Here is a 20,615-nt window from a genome sequence, read left to right as displayed (position 1 = left end):
CCTAATTATTCTTGACAGCAAGCTTTGTCTTTGTTGTTTTAGTATAAGTCAATTTCTCTATTTTGTTTGCAATGTCATACAGAAAAAACTCCGTCCTGTACTTGCAATAACACTCTATAACGAGGTAAATCTGGACTTTTTGGATCTCCAGTAAATATACAGTATTTGCTGCAGAATTGAGACAGCTTTAATGAGAATTTTATGCCCATTTGAAGCTCCCCAAGTGCATGTTGATTTGTTACTTCCTGTGATCACAGAGGACTGGAAGCTCTTTTTCCAGCAGTCTGTATTTTTGTATAGATTTGCCTCTTAATGTAACTCTTCCACCTACTGCTCCATTTGCAATCTTTCCTCTCTGTCTTCCTTATCTTACATTTTCCCACGATGCACCTCCTGGTATCTCTCCTCTACCTACTGTCTTTTTGCACCCATCCCTTCATTCATCTGCATTGTACTCCATGTGGTCTTATGGGTCAATGTGTTCTGACCCCTTCCTCTCTGACTGGAGGGCCCCCAGAGGCCAGCTACAGGTCGGGGAATCTAGCTGCTGCAAGATTAAGTCATCCTTTCCTTTTCTTTTCTTCTGTGCCTCCTTGGGAGGAAGGCGATGTATGTCTGCAAGGCCACACGGGTGCAATGCAGCATGTCTTCACAATGCTTTTAACATTATAAAAGCACCTAAGCCAGAAGACGCTCGGGATAAAGTATGCAGGCGAGCAAAAAATGAAAAGAAACACATTCATTTTTATACACAGACACATCTTTATGTATCATCCCTATCTTACCCCTGGGTGCAGTTGGCATGGCAGGGATGACACTCGTTGTTGGCCTTGGCATATTTGAAGATGAAACTGTTGGCCCCCTGCAAGCCATCGGGGCACTTCTCCACACAGTTGGGTCCATCTTTGAAGTGGAGACATTTTACACACTGGTCTGGGCCCTGAGAGAAGAGGAGAACAAGGAGGAGGGAGATGAGAGAGTGGGTTAGGAGAAGGTGATGGACAGTGGATGAATAAAGAAGCAAGAGAAGGGGGGTGAGGTAAAAGGATTAGTTAGAAGGGAAGGGTGTAAATGAACAAGAGGAAGAAAGGTGGAATAAAATGATGGTCAGGGGGGTGAAGGGAACCGGCAGGTGGAAATAAAGTTAGGGATAATGGAATGGGATAAAGTAAGAGGGAAGAATGGAGATACAGGGAAAAAATGGATGAGAGGAGAGGAGAGAATTGAACAGAATCAAATTCAAACCTGGCGAATCATGTCAATTTGCTCACTTCCTACCACGGCTAATGTAGCTGGCAGGACCCACATGCATTCCATTCAGTGATTTATAATGTGTTGAGCAAAATTACCTAGAGTGTATTCTGCTGCACCCCTGTTAAAATTGGCAAAATGCATAAAGAATCAGGTCATGTCAAAGTACGGCGCATCCAATGTGATGGAGGAGATGACAAGTGGTAACTGAGCACGAGCTCAGCTGCAGCGGGATCATGAATAAGTAAGATGGATAGCGATGTGTGTGTGTGTTTGTGCAAGAGGGAAACTGTACTGCACTGCGTATTAATGCTTTTGTGTGTAGCAGAAGTGATGAAAGTGTTGACTAAAGTGCAATATCTATGTGTGAACTTACAATTGTGCAATGTGTGTGTGTGTGTGTGTTTCTTTGTGTGCACGCAAGAGTTGGGAGTTTTGGGCATTGCACTCTGTTGCTACAGACGACCACAGTGACCTGATGGACAGCCTCATAGTTTGACACATTCAGACACACGCCATCAATAAACATTATTCTCACTTTGCATGATTGTGGGTATGCATGTGTGTGTGCGTGCAAGTGCGGAGGCATACAGATGTCTGAATGCATTCAAGTATGTCCGTTCATGTTGTACGCATGTGTATTTGTGTGTGAGTGCGCCTGTGGATGATTGACTCTGGTGTTATTTACTACTCAACTGTGACCAGCATCTCAAAGTCAGCTGCCTCTGTGCATCCTTGAGGAGGCTCTCTCTCTCTGTCGTCCTCTCTCTCTCTCTCTCTCTCTCTCTCTCTCTCTCTCTCTCTCAGAGCGAAGCCATAAAAGGTTACTCACACAACTATTAAATTCCAAAAAATAAGTCATGCAGCACATCAAGAGCAAGATAACTTTCTGTAATGTAACAATACAAGTGTAAAATGAGCCTCCGTGTATGATGTATAGTAGACGTTTCAAACCTTTTTGGTTATAAAAGGATGAGAGTGGTGTTATTATATTTACTATTGTGAACAAATCCCTTCAAAAAAATCCCTTTTGGTATCCCTGCCCTGTCTTTGCTACTTAGCCCAAAGCCCACTGGTTACAACGAAAAAATATATAGTTTCAATTTAAAAGATTCCAACCGGAAAAGATTAATAAAATGACTCTGCTTGGAATAATAATAATTTGTGTGTTTTTTTCCATAAAAAAAGTTAAAGTACCTCGTTAAAATCCAGATCTTTTTCAGAGATTTGTTGAAAATAAGAAAAAAACAATTCTGTCCTGGCAAACTCTGGTTTCACCCTGGCGCCCCTGGGACCCAACCAGAGATGCCCCCCATCTTTTCTCTTCCTTTTTCTCTCTCTCCTCTTTTGTCCCCTCTGCTCTCTCCCTTCTATACCCTTACACAAAAACACACATAACACCAACCCACACTAACACACACACACCACTAGTGCATCTAGTATTAAGCCAACATTTTATTTATTTATTTTAATTTTTTTATGATTTTGTTCATGTTGTTGCTTTGTTTGGGTTACTGTCCGGTTCCATTGCTTCTCCCGTTTGTATTGTCTCGTGTCATATGTGTTTTCGTGTTAATCATTTACAGTATCTTGCACTCAATTTGTGTTAATCACTTATCCTGCACTAAAAAAAAGACGAAAAAAATATAGAATATCAGCATCCTTGTCCTTTAAAACAAAGCTATGTCTATTTGCAACCCCTTATCAAAGGTTATCTAGCCTCTTACTCTTCTACTTTAAATGATTTTTACAGGCCAGAGGAGGTATTATCCACTTATTAAGAAAAAAAAGTAGATTTTTAGAAACAAACAAAGTTTTGAGTTGCAGAAATATACGTTGTTCTGCTTTCAGATCCCATTGAGCAGCTTGTGAATCAGTGTCAGTGAGTCCCCCAGGTTCAGAAACTACTTGTGTGTATTATTGTAATGGAAACAATGACTTGATGAAATGGCAGGTGCACCCTTGCATGAGATGAATATGTTTGTTGAACACAGTGTATGCATGTTTTCAATGGGCATGTGTGCAGACGTGTGTCTCTGCTGACATTTGAAAGGGAAATTCTAACATTTTGGAGAGCCTAGGTGTGATCGCAGCCGAGACTCTAAAAGTGACTTTACAGGAAGGTCAGATACTAATCTCATTTTGCTGTTTTGAGTGTGTGTATGTGTGCTTGCCAAAAGCATGCCTCCTAAAGTAGCCACAGTAGTTTATCATTCCTCCCATTAACCTACCATTCACCTTTGCAAACACAGCATTTCTATCTTCTGAAATTGTGCGCACAAAACAGATAGACTCCAAAAAAAAAAAAAAAAAAAAAAGTTGGAAATCCATTTTAGCACGTAGAAGATATGAGACTATCTTACACAGAAAAATGAGAAGAGGGGTTTTCATCTTAAAGCAAGAAATCTAGCTCTAGAAAATATATTGTCTGAAGTGGATTCACAAGTGTCTTACCTGGCCAAGACATGTCATGGTGTTGCCATCCATCTTCTCACACTGGCTGTCACATTCCAGGCACACAGATCCATTGGCAAATTCACGCACTTCCCTGATAGAGATAGGGAAATCAAGATGGAGATGCATGTATTATAGATTTGAGAGCGTACCCACGTTGAAATATTGATTAAGAGCCTGCTGAGGGAGGATTTTGAAATATGCTGTGTGCATATGAGTATGAACTGTATATATGAGCCTTTTGATTTTAAACCAACATGTGATACAGCATCGAGAAAGCAAGGTTAAACCTTTGTTTACTCATGCCCATCTCCGAGACTCTAACTCGCTCTGCCTGCAACAGTGCCCTCTAGTAGAGGGGCATGCAGGGCAGCTAGCCGCCGAAGACTATTTGATCAAGTTAAAAGCTTAGTATGGTCAATATGCTAACAGAGAAGGCCCATGAATAATGAACAGCTTTTTAAATCTTGGGCAAACATGAGGGGATGCATGGAGGGAGGAGGAAGTGAGAGCAGAACTTGTGGGTGAGAATGAGAAAAGGGAAGGATGGCAGAAGAGGCCAGGGAGAGGGCAGTAACAGAAGTTTGCTTTAGATGGGGTGAAGGGGCAGGTACAGAGGGAGTGGACAAGGATGAGAGCAAAAGGAAAGAATTGAAGAAAGATGGAAAAAAAGATAAGTTGGAGAAATAAGCTTTTCATCCTTTTATCAAATCCAAGAATTGTTGCAGTGTGCACAACCAGTAGGAGTTCCACCAGACCTTTATTTAGCCAGATGCGTGTAATTCATAATGGTTTTGTTTTTCCATTTAGACTTCTGAAGGAATAGAGGTAAACAATAGAGCTCAATATTGGGTTTATATACTGCAATTACACCGGCAGGAGCTGCACAGTGCCTCAGGCAAATACTGTTGAATCCTTCTATGTGTGTATGCGTGTGTGTGTGTGTGTGTGTGTGTGTGTGCACCCAATCTATAAATTTCTCCCTTGTTTGTGTCCGAATCAGCGCATTATCTTTGTTTTTTTGAAGTGTGGCGTCTCTGGCGAGCTGAGGCTGGCTGCTGTCAATAACAACCGCCGCCGATCAAAAACACTTTTCACATCAGAGGGATCGATCAGCCGATGCAGAGGACAGACACCCTCAGAGGAGGATTCACCCAGTTACCAACAAGCCCTTTTCTCACAGTGGTGGGATAATGAGAGTGACTCTCTCTGTGTGTTTTGTTTGTCTTTGCATGTGATGCTACTCGGTTAGAATAAAGATTCAACAGAGCTGTTTTTTTATGTGATCTTGCACTGAGAGATTCAGATCTCCTGCGGGTGTGTGTGTATGTTTTATGCATTTTCATGAGGTGAATATTACATGAACATCTTTTAGTTTTGGTTCTAAAAGCTAAAAAAAAGCAAAGAGACATTCTGACACTCCCGAGTTCAACTGTATCACATTAAAGGGCAATGAAAGTGAAGATGAAACCCCAGATTTCCCTTTTGCTGAGCCTTAATGTCAGGGCTTTTTTTTTTTGATGATCCTAATGGTTCGTGTTCACATCATTTTGTCTCAAACATCCAAACATCCAGTATCACAGTGTGTGTCAGTGAGTGTCCTTTTATTAATAATGTTTTCCATGGACTCAAAGGAAACTCCCGTTGCTCTCTTTACATTTCTCCCTAGTCTTTATTTCCCTTGTTCCAAAATAAATTAGATTTCTCTCCTGGAAGCTGCATCCAGAGGAATCCTTTAGAAAAGGGCACGGGCAGTGGAGAGATATCTCTTTTGTTGAATGAGGGGAAAAAATACATGCAGGAGAATGGGTGAAAGACAAAGACCTCAGCAGCGGTGCTCTCTAGGGTCATTTCCATTCCGTCAAAGCCGTTCCTCCTGATTGGCCCCCTTCACGGCTGGAAGTGTGCGCCAAGGCCCCATTGGGGGATGGCCTGATGGGGGATTAGCCCTGTTTTAGCAGGACTGTGGCCACCGTTCAGACCTCCAAACTGCCAGCAAGCCAGAGCATGGCCAACCCACCAGAGCAACCTTTTTAATTAAACACTTTCAACGCCTCCCTAATCCGCTTCCTCCCTCCTCCTCCGCCCCCAGTGGACCCCATCTCAGACGTTTTCTTTTCCCCTCTTGCACTCCTCTCCAGTTTGCTCTTCCTTTGTTTTATTCAACAGACGTTTAAACTGAGGGGAATTAGTGCCTTTCCTCATTAAGAATGGAGACATATAACGAGGGCAAGCTGAGGAATCTTAAGATTTAAAATCACCAACCTGAAAACATATTTAATGAGCTAACACTAAATTCTTCAGAGATACACAGGCTAATGCAATACATTCAGGACAAAGGCAGATATTCAAGCCAACCGCTTGAACGCTTTACTATACAGTAGAACCTTATACACATTCACTACACACAAGCCTGTGAAACTAACCATTTATAGTACAAAATGCTTAATCCCTATGCAGACGATACCATACTGTTTCGTTGATTGAGTATGTTTTATGCCACTTTTCTCACCCACTAGAAGCAAATAAATGCCCCAACATGTCTCCTATTTTTGTGTAGAGTAACTTTCTTAAGTATTCAGTAAATCGAGTAAGTAAACTACCACTTCCTCCAAATCAGGTGAGGGTGTGAAATAGAGCTGAAACAATTAGTCGATTAATTGATCAAAAGAAAAATAGTCTGCAAGGATTTTAATAAGTGATTATTTGTGCAAGCAAAAAGCAACAAAAATCCTCTGATTCCAGCTTTTCAAATATGAGGATTTTCTGATTTTCTCTGTTTCATGTCAGTATGAGCTGAATATCTTTGGGTTTTCGGCTGTTGGGCGGACAAATCCAGATGTCTGAAGATGCCATCTTGGGCTCTGGGAAATTAATGGACTGTTTTTCATTACTTTTTGACATTTTATAGAGTACACTATTATACAGTAATTGGTAGATTAATTGATAATGAAAATGCAGCCGTAGTGGGGAAATCAGCACTTATTTTAGTAATTTTCTGTAATCTTCTGCAGAGATATCAGGTAACTTTTTCAACTTTGTCTTGCATTGCTGGTGAATCCTGTGACGCCTGCTATCCTAAAGAGCCTTCATTTGCATCTCAGAAAATCAATTGGGGGTAGCTTTCTTACACTGCACTATGTTCAGGAAGGAACTTGACAAATCCTGATAAGTACAAACATTTTTTGCACTCAAAAGCACGAGGAAATGACCAGACTGGATTCCTTGCCACATCAAATGGCAAACTAAAATATCAGGGCATCTGATTTGAAGAGAGAATGTCTTTTGATGTTCATACTGACTACACTGGCAGATGAAACATGGCTGTCACTACACAGGCAAGGTCTGTTTTGTCATGTAGATTAGAAGAAACTGCTGAGGTAGACTTTGTCTGTCTGTACCAGATTAGGGTGATGTCATATTTAGACATGCAGCAGCCACCACTCCTAAATACTGAGATAAAGCTTACAATTTTATTGCACCAATCATGGTATCCACATCATTTTTGTGTGTATGATACTTATTTGTATATTTATGTCAATGATAAAAAATAGGTCCCCCTTAGTGATGAGATATCAGTTTTATTATGTGGATAAATTGGTTAGGTAACTCAAATTTAGGCAAAACTCATCTTGGAATTAACTTAGTATTGTTGGGCTTAAACTGTCATTATATTACAAGAATACAATTATATTCTGAAGTTTCTTCTCAGTTTCTTTCTTGTCTTGTAAAATGTCCAAGCAAACAAACACCAACTACAGTATTTGTCGCCCCACGGGGATAATGTTTTTTTACTAACATTTGGGTAGTTAACCATCCAGGCAGCAGATACATGTGTGTAGACACTGCACATTTTGTCTAAAATACAAATAAAGTTTTTATTGGTTTAAGTAGGACACTGTCAAACAACTTATAGTAGTCACCAAGGGAAAAAATAATCCAATGTTTCCATCTGAAAAAGCAACCCTTCATCTGCTAAAGATAGATTTCTGAAGCACTGGTGCTTAGCAGGTGGTGACTTTTTACACCAGGCAAACATTCAGGTTACGGACATTTTGATTCCACAGTTCAGGGCAGTGACACAAAGCAAGGAGCCTGTCGGATGTTACTTACAATGCATCCCAGTGACTGACTGTATTTACAGTATAGGAAACAAGTGTGCTTCAGCAGCTCCCTGCCACGCGCCTCTCCCGCACCAGTCTTCTTCAAAGCTTTCGCTGTGAGCTGTTTTTCCCGGCAACTTCAAAGCTTCCCTCCCACAAACGGCGCCGGGAAAGGACCAGCAACAAGTCAACATGACCGAGGGTTGCTCGCTCTCATACACCCTTTCTTGCACACATACATGCACCCTCTCCTCTTCCCCTGGGGAAAACACTAACTTGACATCACTGCTTGCAAGAAAGTCATATTTATCTTGTGGCAGACTCTGCCGGTACAGTCTTATTCTAGATGGATACTTTCAAGTGATTCACAACATCTCCTCATTCATTCAAGAGTAGCACAAAAGGCTGGAAACAACATCTACAAAGAAGTGTTTCTTCCCCAGGTGAGTTGGCACTGATCTTTTTGATGTGCCTCTTGGCGGCATAAAGCAATGACCTGAATGCAATTATTCACACTGAAAACAGAACATCACTGTGTTGTGTGGACACTATAAGGCCCTTTGTCACAAATGTCAGTCATTTGCCAGCTCAGAGCAGTAAACACTCATGTCTGTCAGCTCAAATGGGCAATATGTGATAAAATATAACACTTCAACAATATATTCAAATTGATTTTGGACAATGGTTTTAACATGCAGCCAAATGTTCCTTTAACTGCTCACGTTAACTATTCACAGTGTGAAATTCCTTATTGGTTCAGCTCATTACATTCATGCCAATCGGCAATTAGACTCTCCTCCTCCAGAGCCCTTGAGAATGTTTTGACTTCATTCTCATGCATCAAAGCTGTTAAAATTGATTTTATTTCCTCTGCTAGTCATGTATGGCTGTTTGCAAGGGAATTAATGCAGTCTCCTGAAACCATAATGATCTGACATTCAGGAAAATGCTCATTTTTGTTTTGAAGATTTGTGTCAGGTCAGCTTAAACATACAGTAGTGGAATCCTCCAATAAAAAAAAGATAAACATAATAAAAGTGTTTTCGGATTGGACTTCTCACCCATCAAAGAGGTTGCAGGACTCAACGCAGGTGCGGCCACGTCTGAAGTATCGGCAGGAAAGACACTGGTCGGGCCCTGGGCCCCAGCACCCGTCATCTGAACACATCCGGTCACACACCATACGTTGCTGAACTGCAGAGAGAAAATAGGAAAACAAATTAGGGCTGCAACTAACAATTATTAATCTGTCGATTATTTTCTCAATAAATCGATTAGTCTAAATAAAATCACCAGGGGACTATGGTCCAATGCATACACTGAGTAAGAGCATTGAACAAATCAACAATTGGATGTGCCAGAATTTTCTTCAATTAAACAAAGACAAAACTGAAGTAACCGTTTTTGAAGCGAGCCAAGGAAGAACGATTAAAAGTCAGTGCCCAGCTGCAATCGATAATGTTAAAAACCACAAACCAAGCCAGAAATCTTGCTGTAGTCATGGACTCAGACCTGAATTTCAACAGTCACATTAAGACAATTACAAAGTCAACCTACTATCACCGGAAGAATATATCAAAGATTAAAGGACTTATGTCTCAGCAGGATCTGGAAAAACTTTATGCATTTATCTTCAGTAGACTTGACTATTGTAATGGTGCAGCTGCAGCTGATTCAGAATGCTGCTGCTGGAAAACTTCAGGACTGCTGCAAGTTCTTTTAAATCACGGCTGAAGACTTTTCTGTTTGCTGCTGCCTTTTATTAAATCAAATAATTATTCATTTCTTACACTGCACTGTAACTTTTATTCTTGTATTTTATACCAGCTTTATCCTATTTTAGCTTATTTGTTTTCCATTCTCTCAGCTCTTTAATGACTATTTTTGAATTTAAATGCCCTTTTATAGTGTTTATTTTGCACTTTGTTTCAATGTTTTTAATGTTTTATATAAAGCACCTTGAATTGCCTTGTTGCTGAAATGTGCTATATAAATAATCTTGCCTTGCCTTATAAAATGTCTATACCCCAAAGATATTTAGTTTATTTTCATAGAAGACTAAATAAACCAGAATATATTCACATTTGAGAAGCTGGAACCAGAGAATCTGGATGTTTTTTTCCTTAAAAAAATGACTCAGACTGATTATCAAAATAGTTGGTGATTCATTTTCTGTCGATCAACTAATCTACTAATCACTGCAGCTCTTAAATAAATTAAAGAAATGCTAAAAAAGCATTCACACGTGCAGACACAAATGTGCCTGCAGATTCACACACACATACACATTTAATGTAATTTAGACATACTGTGTTACATGATTATGACGTTATATATATGATATATAGAAAATTACTCTGGGCTGACCAATCACATACAAGAATATAAAGGGAATTATCTAATAATGAAGTAGTATGAAAAAACGAATTTGTGTGTTCAAGCTGAGTTGTTACTGCATGTACAAAATATGTATGTGCTCAGTTATGTGGATGCCTGCGAGTTAAACGAATGTTGGCGCTTGTGCGTGCGTCTCACTATACGTGTGCGTACATGTATGAGTGTGTATTGGCCCAGCTATGTGATTAAACATTGGTATTCCCCACACCTCCGCCACTAAAGACCACCCTGACCAGAGCCCTGAGCCCTTTTTTCCAGTCGAAGCACAACAATCAATGCTGTTCATCGGACTCGGCGTGTCTTCCATCCGATGAGCGACACCCACGTCCCCGGGAGTGTCGCACGGTGGGGACCCGAACCCTTTGTCAACAGCCCAGCCAGTCAATGGTAGACAGGGGGTGAGCCTAATGAAGAGGGCTGTGTAAGGCCCTATCGATCGATCTCTAACACACACAAACACTCATTAACTGGCTAATGATATCAACCGCAGCTTGGCAGAGCCAAGAAAAACTGCGGTGGCCCACATCTGTGTTTCTCTACTTATCTCTATGTCTTTGTGACCAGTGCTACACATATGCACATGTTGCTAAAGTGTATCAAACATTAGAAAAAATATTTAAAAAAATGATTACTGAAAGCTAAAAATTTGCAATTTTTAACAACACTATTCTCATAAGTATTATACCTCCCTTCTCTGTTAGACAGTCTCACCCTATTTCCAACATCTGCAGCTAAACCACTTGTAGACTATTCATCATTCCATCAGGTGTCCACTTTCCTGTGGTTAACAGTGAGCTTAATCCACCTCTGTGCATGACGCATTAAGCACTTTCCTCACAGGGAGCTGAATAAGGGCTTTCATGGCCAAGGAACAAGAGATGCCCGTGATACCGTCGCCTTGGTAACAGGCATGTCAGTGTGTAAGCTGGGGTGGAGCTGGATTTGCAGAGATATGCGGGGAACCTGAGTTTTGGAATTAATTAGAGAGCTAATGAGAGAGAAAATAAGAGAACAGGAGTACTTAATAGGTGTTTGGTTACCACAGATTGTGTGTGTGTGTGTGCATGTGCTCCTGTGCGCCAGCATGTGTGAAAGTTTCCTGTGGCAGGTTACTATTACAGGAGTTAGGGCTGTGATATTACCTGCATAATTTGCAGGTAATATCATCATGTCACCATGTGTATATTCAATATTACTTTGCATTTGAAACTCTCATTCTGAAAATTTGAATGCAATGACACATTTCCTTATTAGATTGGATATGTCATTAGCACTGTATGTATGACTTCAATAGCCAAAAACATGTGGAGAGCTTGTTTATGTGTCATTGTATTTAAGGTTTTTTAGCCGCTCAGGGGAATTAATGTCATTCAGTTTAATCAATCTGGGCAATTATGGCATATATTTGGGGCACATTATTTTCTTTTGCAGCTCAACTTTGTCATTTTTGTGTATTTATTTCAATGATTTATTTACTTTTTGCACATAGTGTATTTTTGTGTATTTTTCCATGAAATGTCCCTTAGCACAGATTAACATTTGAAGCCAAAACCGCTGCAACATCAAAACCTTAAACATCCTGTGTTTGAACAAAAGTTGGGAATAATTTTACACAATGTCACTACTCACTGCATTCCTTTGAGTCTCGGTTGTTGCGGATAAGGACTTTCTGGCTCGGCGTCCTGAAGAGCGAGGTCCAGTTGACGGTGTTGTAGAAGCACAGGCGGCTGTTGTTGAAGATGTAGACGTTACCGGCGCTGATCTCATCCAGCGACTGGAACTGGAGGGAGGAGATCCAACGCTGCTTGAGGATCAACAGAGATATACCACTTCCACTGCAGGAAGAAGAGGGAGGGGAAAGAGAAACAAAGAATGGAGTTAGGAAAAGTCATGGGATCGCCAAAGTCAGTAGGATTCATCCTCTAGGGACAATCCAATAAATGTCGAGATATTCAAGTCTGGACCTAAGCAGTGGACCAACTGACACTGCCATCCTTAAAGCCATGCCGCTAGTGTGGCTAAAAAGGGAAAGGACACAGAAAGAAAGAGGACAAAGATGAGACAGGATGAAAAAGAAAGATGATGAGGCATAGAGAGGACAGGAGAAAAGGGGAAAGATCATGACACAGAGAGGAGAGAAAGAAATAAAAAACAGAGCAGGTGAAGGTATATGGGAGGAAGGGGAAAGAAGGAGACACGAAAGGAGAAAGAGAAGAGCATGACAAATTGAAAATAACAGTAAAACAGGAGAAACCGAGGAGAAAAAAAACAGAAATCTAGCAGAATGGAAGAAGAGGAAGATGAAGAAGGAGGCTATTCCAGCTCTGATTGGCACTCAAACATCACTGAGCTCCAGGTTCATCACTGGTGTTTAGCAAACATGACCGGCTCTCCTTTGACTCTTCCAGCGCTATCCCTCGGATCTGCCACTTGTAAACCAACACAGGACCTGTTATCAAATGCGGGGCTAATCAAAGCTGCATGACAGCAATGCTTCAAAGGGCCTCTGTGCAGAACAAATGGGCCGGCAGCTCATTAGCTCCAACGGTAAGTATCCAAATACAGGAAAACAGCAAGAAAGATAAAGAAGGAGAGGAGGAGCTTTCTGAACAAAGACAGGTTGTATTATGAACATGTCATCTGCATATGAGTAAAATTGCATTTCATGGAATGTAATTTTAGTTCAAAGATGTAAAATGTATGTTAACTCTCTGAAATGAAGGAGCGTTAAGTGGTGCTATTGTCCATTAATCGATGGCCATTACGTCCTTAGAAGAAGTACGGAGCCCCGGAAGGGTCATAGAGAGAAAAAATACATATATCGAGGCCACGTTTTACTACATCGAGCGAGTTAACCAAAACGTGGGAATGAATTGTATCTTGTGCACAGGCAATAGCCTCGATATGTATGTATTTTTTTGCCCATGTCCCCTTAGAGGCTCTGTAAAGAAGAATGACTAGGAGGGCAACTTACAACTGAATCTTGTAGATCAGTTTCTACACATTTACATGTTGTCTTAATTAACTAATCATGTACGTATGTTTATGCAAATCTGTTAGAAGAAAGTTAGAAGAAAGCCTTGGACAGTGTCTAATCTGTGTCTGAAGTGTGATAAAGCGCATACCTGTAAAGAGATCGACCACCGATGGTTGCCAGGTTGGAAAAAACACTCAAATCTGTCATGTTCTCAGGCCAAGACTGGATGTTGAGGTAACCTATAGACACATTGGGCAAAACAGGACATGTACTAGTTAAAACACTTCTTTTTCCTTTAATTGTCTATTTTTCAATAAAAAAAATAGAGCTAAAAAGAATGTAGTGTGGGGTGTAATTTGATGAAAAAACTAAAAGAATCATGATCAAGATTTCTTTTGCCTACATCCAGATTTAGAGAGCACTGCAATTTTTGGTCACGGAGTTGCACCGCCTCTGTGAAGTTCAAGCAAGAACTCATTCTTTGTAGGAAATGTCCTCGGAGAAGACAATATACGCTAATTAAAAGAATGGATTTAATATTCTGCATAATTTGTCTGCTTGCACTTGCCTTTAATAACAGATTACATCAAATCAGCATCTGTGGAAATGACATTAAAAGGGATAAAGCAGGAAATGGCTGGGGTAGAATGGCCATTGCTCTTCCTTATTGCTTGGGTTTTCATTATGAAAATGCAGTTTCACTCCATTAGCTGTTTGGCTCAACTGCAAGTCGCAGTTTAATATGACAAAAGGGTTTGTATACGAGGTTTTACTCATCCCTTAAGGCCTCTAATAGCTAATGAATAAATACGCACACACACGCATGCACACACACACACATACTGTAAGCACGTATAACCATGCAGACACACCCACAGTAACAGAATATCTATGAAAGAGGACCTTCACTGACAAAAATCAGCTTTCCACTTTACTCTTAAAGCTTTCGTTCACCTCAGAGGCCAAATATTTCACACACACCACATAATAATATTGTTTTGCTCAGTCAATTTTCCCAAGGTGACTCCAGTGAAGCAGTCCCACCTGTGATCTCTTTCACAGTGCGGAACACGTTGAGACGCTCAGGGTCCAAAGGTCCAATACCATGATACATGTCTCTGAAGAAAAACACAAAGTGGAGACACACAGAGAAGTGAATACTATCTTTATCAAAAATTATATTCCCATATCGCTGCAATACGACCTTATTTATAAAACAGCTCGTAATGTACAAGTACTGTGAACCTGAAGGCAGCATTAAGAAAATATGTTCTTTGTACTGTAGTCAGCACGCTTCTTTTCCTCTAATGTGCTTTCATATTTACGCATCACACTAACCTCAGAACTTCAGGGCACTTTGACGGTGGATTTTTTTTATTGCATAGAGAACATAGAGAAATTACATTTCTCATTAACCTTCCCAAGCTGGATTTTCACTGATACAATGGGATATGAATGGAGATCTGTGCTGCTGTATTTCATACATTTGGTATGCCATTAAATTAGCAGTTTTCAAGCAGTCCAGTACCAAATGTTAGTTGGACCAACTGGGCCCAAAACACACACGCTTGTATCCATCTGCTGTGGCTGTGTGTGTACAACATATAGACGTGAAGTGGACAGGATGTTGTATTTCAGTGACTATGTTTCAAGTTGCTCTAATCAATATTTTTAGTTTAACAATGGATGAAACGCCTACATGTAATGTGAAAGGGGTTGTTTGTAGTGAGGAACCCCTGTCTTCAGTTCCCCTCAGCTCTATGCAGCTCATATTTTTGTTGCTTGCACCGCTTTCATTAGCAGCAGCATTTACAGTGAAAAAGTACTGATGCTCTATTTGTCCAGCATCACACAGAAGGTAAGACAGCAACCATCAGGGCTAAACAGCGATTGAACATTGGACTTCATTCAGCCAGTAGAACATTAACATGTTCACCGTATCAACTTTTTTAGATGATAATGTGTGAATGTCGTGATATTTGTAACCTTGACATCTAAAAAAATGTCTGGAAACCCAACTGCAGCTTGATTTTAACAACTTTTTTGACCTTCAAGTCACCAGATCAGGGTTTTTTTTTTTATTTGCATCCATCCGTATTTCTCTCAGTTCAATGATGCATCTGCCAACTTTTGATACGAGCTGCTGTTTGATCCTGCAGATATCTGTAAACTGATATCTCCAAATATCTCCAAATTTCCACAAAGGCATGAGATGCTCATGAGTTTATCTGAATTATGGTTTAAAGTAGAAAACTCAAAGGCATTGTGTGTGCTTTCACTTACCCTTTAATGCCAGTAATGAGGAATATGAGGTTGCCGTTGATTTTGGTGCAGTTGACAAATTTATCAATGTTGCTGGCGTCCACTGTTTGAGCTGTCTGCAGGCTGCCCGTCCCTATACCATCGCATACTGACAAAAGAAATGCATAGACACACAATCATACATTATTCAAAATAATTCACATTTAAGTAGCTACATCCATAATGCCCTTGAATAACAAAGACCTCATCTTAAGGAACTAATATTAGCTATTAGCTTATATATATATATATATATATAATATACAGCTCCTTTTTTATTTTTAAAAAAAAAAAGCATACTTCTTTGGTGCATAGGCAAGGCCGTGGCCCCTCTTCATGCACTGGAATTCTTTTGATGAAAGCATGGGCCGATCCACAGCCAATTCCTCTATATAATGAATTCATTACATCTGCATTAATTACACTTGCGGTCTTGTGTGAGCCAACTATTTCTGACAGAGGCAGAGGGGATGATGAATAAGGCTGGCATTAAGTGGTGTAACCAGTTTTTGATAGTGATTTATACCAGCCAATTCCATATCTGAAATGTTAATTTGTTATCATTTCCCACAGTTCCTTGGGCTATCCCTCATTAACCCCTCCCTGCTGCGTGACGATGTAATCAAGAGATTAGCCAATCAATGGATGCCACAGCCTATACATGGAGCCTCAAGGAAAACACTACTGTCTTCTCTCCAAAGGAAAAGGGCAGATCAGTTACCTTTGTGAGAACAATAAGATGAAGGGGCTAATCTGCTGAATTGAACTGAAGTAATGCTGTTTAATTTCACATTAGACATTTTAGGCATTTAGCTGACACTCTTGTGCAAAATGACTTGTAATTACAGAGTAGGTAAGAGCTCTTTCTCGTTATGGGACCATTTCATATTAATTAACATGTCAACTGTTGCGGCGGCCGAACATTTATGCCATATTTGTCATATTTATCCTCCAATATTTAATGAGTGTACAGCAATATGCACAACAGTAATATGGGAAAGGAAGTAAAATCAATCCATTAAAAGAAAAACATACATTATGTATAATGTATTATGTACAAGTTTATGTATCTTGTTGAGTTGACTATTCAGACGAGGATGTAATCACAGAAGTGGGTATTGCATAGCATTTGTATTGCATTAGTCTCAAATTAAAGAATATGTTGATATGTTGGGGGAGTTACATTAGAATCAGTAAATCTAAGCTCTAAGCATATTTAGTGCTTAATAAAAGCTGGCTCCCATATAAATAAATTACATTTTTCTGTAAAGCTTTTAAAGTAATTCCTGTGGGCTACTGTTGATCCAGTATCATCACTGTTAGCATAAAGCTATTAGATTAAAATGGTTTAACTGCATAAGCTCTTTACATACAGTGACTACAGAGCAGTGGTGGGCCAGGAAGTGCGGGAAGTATCTGTATAAAACTAGATATTCATCCTATTGAGTGTAACTTCCACATTGTACAGTCGCATCTCTGCAGTGACACAAAACTGAGAATCTCACGAGGCAACAGTCACCAGTCATGAATGATGCAGGCACTACCTACTACGTTATGTAGTAGGTAGTTATGTAGTAGGTACGCAAATCCAAAATGTTGATCACAGGATAGGATTGAAATGGGATCCGGTTAGGAGTTGAGATGGGTTAAATGTAGCCTGGCTCAGACTCTGAATCACAGTCTACATTCCCAACTTGTCAGCGATTCAAATTGGTCTAGTGTTGTGACCACTGGCGACTGTTTCCTCTGTTTGGATAGATATATTACTAATCAGAGCATCGCCTCATTATGAATGGAGACATCCTGTTATATAGCTAGCTACCCAGCTACATCCATGACAGAAATATGGCTGCCAAAATGGGAACAAGTATGGATGATATTGATGTAATTGTACAGGTTGTTACAAGCCAATATACAGAAATAACTCCTAAATCTGCATATTTGTGTGTTGTTGCATTGTCCACTGCAACTGAAAATGTTCAGATTATGGTGGGACAGACATGTCACTACCATGTCACATGCTACTGATACAAATCCAAAAAAACAAATCTAAATACATTCTTAAGAAGAAACTGACTAATATGAACATGATGTGGGGAATAAATGAAGTGGAACAAAATGTGATTTCAGCCTGATTATCTGGCTAAGTTGACAGATATTGTTATTCAGCACAAGTCAAATTAAGTAGTAATCACATCGAGTTTACCTTTAGGACAGATGTCAGTGCAGGGGATGCACATTTTGATGCGGTTCTCCTCCACTTCCATCTTGTTGCTGGGACATGCTCTTACACAGGAGCTGTGGTCCACCACAAAATTATCTGACAAAAACACAGCGAGAGTGTTATTATTTATTGACTTTTGCTTCAATTGTTATCATTTGAAGCTGTGATTATAAGTGGTACATGCCATTTTTCCCCCTCACACCTACATCTTACGCGTAGCTTAGCATTTACTCATAGAGCAATTTCCTAGAAGGACCCCTCTAATGGTGAGACATTGATTGTATTTTAATCACGTTTGTATAATGATCAGAACTAATGGTCTAGGCCTATATTGCTCAGGGAAAGTAATGGATCAAATTAGCACTTGGTAGTACGAAAAGTGCAACTGGTGTATGCTCATTTGATGATCAGTGAAACTTGAATATGCAATCTGTCGATGTTGCTTGACTTTTAGTGCGCTCCCTGAATTGCGGCTGCACTCTGACTCCATACCCATGAAAAAAGAAACCAAGATTGGCTTTCTTTGCAGCTGCCAGAAGCCAAAACAGATGGTGTAACGACTATTTGATTGAGATACACAATTTATTTATGTTTGAGTAATTTATCTTGACTTGAAATAACTGTCTTGAGTCTCATCTCAGGATAGATAGAGGATAAATGCTCCTTCAATGGACAACAGTGCGCAGATTATAAAACTTTATTGCGCGCTTGTGGTGTATTGTTACAGTATCTGTATCTACTTGCAGCTGCTTGGTTAGGCATGCAGCAAAGCATTTTGTTTGCTTGCAAAGGTAATGGGAAAACTTACGTGGGCATTTCTTGACACAGAAGGCTCCATAGGTGTACTTGGCTCTGGGGTTGTGCTCCAGCTGAAAGGATATGGGGTTGTACACAAATGGCTGAGGACACTGGGTCACACACGCTCCGCTGTCGTTGAAATTGGTGCAAGCCTGCAGGAAGCACATAACTACTGTCAGCTGAGGGCAGAAGATACCGGTGAGACCTCCCATGAGGGGACTAAAAAATGAAACAGCAAGGTGAGATGAGGGGAAGAGTGTGATTTTCTCACATAAGTCACTATGAGTGGGAGAGTATTACAGCTGCATTTCATTTTTACGTTGAATCGCAATGTGCGAATCATGTAGCCGTCCGTTGTCTCTTTGAAAATCAAATGGGAGAAAAATTGGAGCCATTGATCCACAGCCATGATGTTAATGGTGAAATGTTTTCCCATAAACCTCCTAAGTGTTGTGTCTTGTGTGGCCGCAGGCTGAAATGGCAGTAATTGAATTGGATGAGCCTTTCTGTGAATTACAACTACAATATCATCTCTGTCAGCATGTGCGTGTATGTGTGGTGCACGGGTTTGCGCAACAGGAAGAACTTGAGGTGATAAAAGGAATATTAATTGGAACACTGAATCACCAATTTGTTCTTTGAAGAGCACTGCCGTGGCAGACTTTTACAGCCCTGTAAAATGACAAACAATTTATCAGCTGGTAAACAAAGTGGATCATTTTCAGGCAGGGAGGATGACAAACATATGTCGCACAAAAGATGTGGACACATGGAATGGAGGATGGTGAGGGGGACGGGGTTAGAGATGTGTGTTTTTGGTCTTTGGATGTGTGTGGAACGTAGAAATGAGAGGAAAAGGAAACATAAGAGAAAATGTAAAAGATATAGAATGAAAGACAGTTAAGAAAGAGAAAAAAGGGAGCAATAAAGAAGAAGAAATAGTGTGTGTGTGTGTGTGCAATCTAACGTACGAAGCAGTCCGTGTCCTTGGGGCCTGAGCAGCCGCCGGCACACTCACGATGGCAGCAGTTGCTGACGTAAGGCCCGAAGCATCGACCGTCACACTGCTCTGCACACACTGTCTTTGTCACTGCCCAAGAAGTGAAAAGACAGAATTTTAAAGGTCTGACACACACATACTCACACATTTACAAAGAGACAATACCACCACCCTCAACGTCCCCGCTGCACTCTCTCATTCTCTTACAGCTGCACAAATATTTTCTGATATGGAATTCAGGCAGAAACAAATTAGGGGCTTCAACAACCTAAAGGTCAGACAACACAAGGTCACTGGCTTGAATGCCCAGACGGACTTTAAAAATATTGAGCACTGTCTCCTCTCTCAACAACTGCTCTGGAGGCGCCCTTGAACAAGCCTCTTCAGGATGTTTTTCAACCTGGACTGTATTTTCCCATCTTTTTGTGTCTAAGTGACTAATGGGGACAAGTATTGAGTGAGAGCGATGCAGCCACGAAATGTGCTGCAACGTAATCCAACGGGGCAATAGGGCCCCGTCAATGAGCGTCCACTTAAAATGCTTATTTTTTGCCACTTACAGACTCTCTCCAACTCTGTCATGGCTGAATATTTAGCTGATTTTGACAACAACTCAATTCTCACGAGATTTCAGAACGAGACTTCTCCTTGAGCGAGACTTGGTTAGACACAATAACAAACAGACTGGATCGAGAGAAAGGTAAAGAAAAACTTTTTATTTCTCTGTATGGTTCTTCCCATAATGTTGTCAGACACTTATAACAATATGAGCCTGTCAGTGGCAAAAACAAGTACAATGATGGGGCGCAATTGCCCCGTCAGATTACAACGCAGCCTGTTTTGCAGCTGCTGGCTGCAGCGCTCTCGCTCAATACTTGACCAATTTCAAAAACTGTTGTTCCCATTTAGACACTTAGACACAAAAAGATGGTAAAATAGGGTCTTGGTTGAAAAATACAGAAGTTTCCCTTTAACATCCAACCATTCCAGCTTCAGCTTAGTGACTCGCAGCTGAAAACTGCAGTTGTGCTTGGCAGCACTCAGGTACAGATCTGAAGAAGGACGTTCCTGGAGTGAGCTGAATTGGTTTTCCCTAGATAAAAAGTCTTT

At 40.4% G+C, this 20,615-nt stretch overlaps 1 protein-coding gene across 9 annotated transcripts in view; it reads right to left on the bottom strand.

Annotated features, from left to right (window-relative positions):
- LOC121892375 (receptor tyrosine-protein kinase erbB-4-like) overlaps positions 1–20,615 on the bottom strand; it is a 270,376-nt gene that overhangs the window by 69,575 nt on the left and 180,186 nt on the right. For all 9 annotated transcript variants that reach the window (XR_006094399.1, XR_006094401.1, XR_006094400.1 and 6 more), the window contains 10 exons: positions 19,477–19,595; positions 18,516–18,657; positions 17,690–17,803; positions 15,466–15,592; positions 14,227–14,300; positions 13,331–13,421; positions 11,835–12,040; positions 8,870–9,002; positions 3,706–3,799; positions 786–940 (listed from right to left, as the gene is read on the bottom strand). Coding sequence is in view for 6 of the 9 variants with exons in the window: in XM_042405408.1 (XP_042261342.1) it covers positions 786–940; positions 3,706–3,799; positions 8,870–9,002; positions 11,835–12,040; positions 13,331–13,421; positions 14,227–14,300; positions 15,466–15,592; positions 17,690–17,803; positions 18,516–18,657; positions 19,477–19,595 (1,255 nt within the window). In the remaining 3 variants the exon portion in view is untranslated. The remainder of the gene's footprint in view (positions 1–785; positions 941–3,705; positions 3,800–8,869; positions 9,003–11,834; positions 12,041–13,330; positions 13,422–14,226; positions 14,301–15,465; positions 15,593–17,689; positions 17,804–18,515; positions 18,658–19,476; positions 19,596–20,615) is intronic.

Source organism: Thunnus maccoyii, chromosome 24 (assembly GCF_910596095.1).
Source record: "Thunnus maccoyii chromosome 24, fThuMac1.1, whole genome shotgun sequence".
NCBI classification, from domain to species: domain Eukaryota; kingdom Metazoa; phylum Chordata; class Actinopteri; order Scombriformes; family Scombridae; genus Thunnus; species Thunnus maccoyii.
This window is presented reverse-complemented; position numbering and strand designations above follow the sequence as displayed.